General features: G+C 43.3%; 1 protein-coding gene across 8 annotated transcripts in view; it reads right to left on the reverse strand.

Annotated features, from left to right (window-relative positions):
* rbbp5 (retinoblastoma binding protein 5) overlaps nt 1-2,087 on the reverse strand; it is a 26,353-nt gene extending 24,266 nt beyond the window's left edge. For 4 of the 8 annotated variants that reach the window (XM_084416304.1, XM_084416302.1, XM_084416303.1 and 1 more), the window contains exons 1-3: nt 1,908-2,087; nt 1,568-1,593; nt 1,170-1,342 (exon numbers count right to left, since the gene is read on the reverse strand). In XM_084416304.1, coding sequence (XP_084272430.1) covers nt 1,170-1,342; nt 1,568-1,593; nt 1,908-1,926 — 218 coding nt within the window. In that variant the 5' untranslated portion in view covers nt 1,927-2,087. Of the gene's footprint in view, nt 1-609; nt 623-691; nt 707-744; nt 768-1,028; nt 1,050-1,169; nt 1,343-1,567; nt 1,594-1,907 lie in introns of those variants that run through there. The other 4 variants (XM_084416306.1, XM_084416305.1, XM_084416307.1 and 1 more) reach the window with 4 other exon arrangements.
* Nucleotides 2,088-2,771: the final 684 nt, after the last annotated feature.

Here is a 2,771-nt window from a genome sequence, read left to right on the forward strand (position 1 = left end):
TGTCTGGAAGCGGTGGGCTGCATGGGTTAGACAGAACTACTGCCATCTGTGTATAAAGGTCTGATGGCACTACAGAAGAAGTCTCCAGATCCAAGTTTCTCAAGACACTGACACATAAAGCTGTGCTCTAGAGTGTCGAGAGCTTTATAACAGTCCAGAAGAAGAACAAAACTATCATCAGAAACTAGACTAGAATAATCTAAGATATCTAAAACTAAACGTATATTATTTGATACGTGTCTATTACTAATGAATCCAGATCGAGCCTCATCTATTATAGAATCGAGCACGTGTTCTTTTGGAAAGTGTGTGAGCCATAATCTTATAATCATTATTTAATAAACTTATTGAGCGCCAATTGTCAATAAAAAGCAGATCTTTGTTCTGTTTAGGAATGAGGGAAATTACTCCTAGTCAAACTGGGAGGACGTTAGTGGTTTCCAATACTTCAATAAATACTTCCAAAAGAAAAGGGGAAAGAGCATCTGAGAACAGCTGGTGTTATTCTGCAGTAATGCCGTCACTGCCACCAGACAGGGTACATGTCAGACCAGTTTCAAACCGTGACTTCTGTGTACCGTTCCACCCCTAGTGTGTGTGAGTGTGTGCCTGAGTGAGCAGACGGGGGGTGTGTGTGTGTGTGTGTGTACCTGAGAGAGCAGACGGGGTGTGTGTGTGAGAGTGTGTGTACCTGAGTGAGCAGACGGGGTGTGTGTGTGTGTGTGTGTGTGTGTGTGTGTGTACCTGAGTGAGCAGACGGGGTGTATGTGGGGTGTGTGTGTGTGTGTGTGTACCTGAGTGAGCAGACGGGGTGTATGTGGGGTGTGTGTGTGTGTGTGTGTGTGTGTGTGTGTGTTCCTGAGTGAGCAGACGGGGTGTATGTGGGGTGTGTGTGTGTGTGTGTGTGTGTACCTGAGTGAGCAGACGGGGTGTATGTATGTGTGTGTGTGTGTGTGTGTGTGTGTGTGTGTGTGTGTGTGAGTGTGTGTACCTGAGAGAGCAGATGGGGTGTGGGTGTGTGTGTGTACCTGAGTGAGCAGACGGGGTGTATGTGTGTGTGTGTGAGAGTGTGTGTACCTGAGTGAGCAGACGGGGTGTGTGTGTGTGAGTGTGTGTACCTGAGAGAGCAGATGGGGTGTGGGTGTGTGTGTGTGTGTGTGTGTGTGTACCTGAGTGAGCAGACGGGGTGTATGTGTGCGCTGATGATTTTGGCGATTCCTCGAGTCAGAAAGTCCCAGATGACGATGCGTCCGTCGTTGCAGCCGACGGCGAGGAGAGTTCCCCAGCGGTTAAACGTGCAGGTCAGAGCCATGCTGATGCAGTCCAGGGTGCCATCGGCCTCCTACACACACACACACACACACGCACACACACACACACACACACACACACAAACACGCAAGATATACATACAACTTCATCAAACTAGAGGACAGAAACACAGGTGAACGACACACTCACACACTCACTCACTCACTCACTTACTCACTCACTCTCTCACAATATATATATATATATAGTTATATAGTTGTGTGTGTGTGTGTATATATATATATTGTTGCTGTACCTCTGGATAATTCTGCCCGAACGACTCTGTAAAATAGAAAACAACATTATTTTACATCAACATTCCCAGTAAATTAATGTACACCATCTGCATAACTACAATAATACACTCCTGGATGTTTATTAATCTGACAGTTCATTTCAGAGCAGAACGGAAAGGCGCATATAATAACACACATAATTACATGAGTCCCGAAAGAGCAAGTGTCATATTAAATATTTGAGTTACAATAATGATCGATATGTTGCTTAATAGTTTCCATTGAATGTTTATAAACATTAAAAGACGGCTAGCAGTGAGTTAGCGCTGAGCTAACAGACGCAGAAACAGCAGATCTCACCGAGCAGCTCCAGATTCATCTCTGCTGCGACACGAGCACAAGCTCAGTGATCAGCGAGTACAGAAATTAAAATATAAATGAAAAATTTGCAGAAACTGAAAATATTACAGCATTCCCGATGAGCGACTGGCGCGGAGCTGCGAGGAAGGACCCCAAAACAAAGCGCCCCGCGGAGCGCCTGAACAAAAACACCAGAACATCAAGAAATAATTGTTTTGAGTTTAAACCTAAACGCTAACAGCGCCACACTTTCCAGATAGATAGTCTTATTTAATAGATTAATAAGCCACTTTGTCATTAAATCTAAAGTATAATAAAAAAAAGGAGATTTGCAGTGTTGCAGCAGCAAAATAGTACAGTATATACAACGTATTTCATTTGATTAATTATGAAGTACCGAAAAATACAAAACAACAACGTCAACCTGACAGTGAATACACTTTATTTGTCACAAAACAGCACTCACTACAACGCAACATACAGTGTTTCCCCTCAGTTTTTTTAAACAGTTAACTTTTCTTAAGTAAAAAAAAAAAATCTTATAATTTAATCTATATCAACATATGAACAAATTGTATTTTATGTATAATGTAAATTTACATCGTAAATAAGATTGCTATGATAAAAAAGCCGAGAGTCTCGAGAGTTTTCCATCAGAAGGCAACAGTTTCCTGCTGTTCAACAGTATTGTCCGGTGGTGTACTGAAACCGCGCGTTTAGATCCAAAATGGCGGCCTATGGAGTCGCGCCCGTGATAATCCGGGATTCTGAGGACGCGACCAATCAGAGAGCGGACGAGGGAAGAAGGCGGGGTAAGGGATCCGCGGAACTTCGGTTATTACAGCGTCGTTAGTGCACATAAAC

Source organism: Rutilus rutilus, assembly GCF_951802725.1.
Source record: "Rutilus rutilus genome assembly, chromosome: 8".
In the NCBI taxonomy this organism is placed as follows: Eukaryota; Metazoa; Chordata; class Actinopteri; order Cypriniformes; family Leuciscidae; genus Rutilus; species Rutilus rutilus.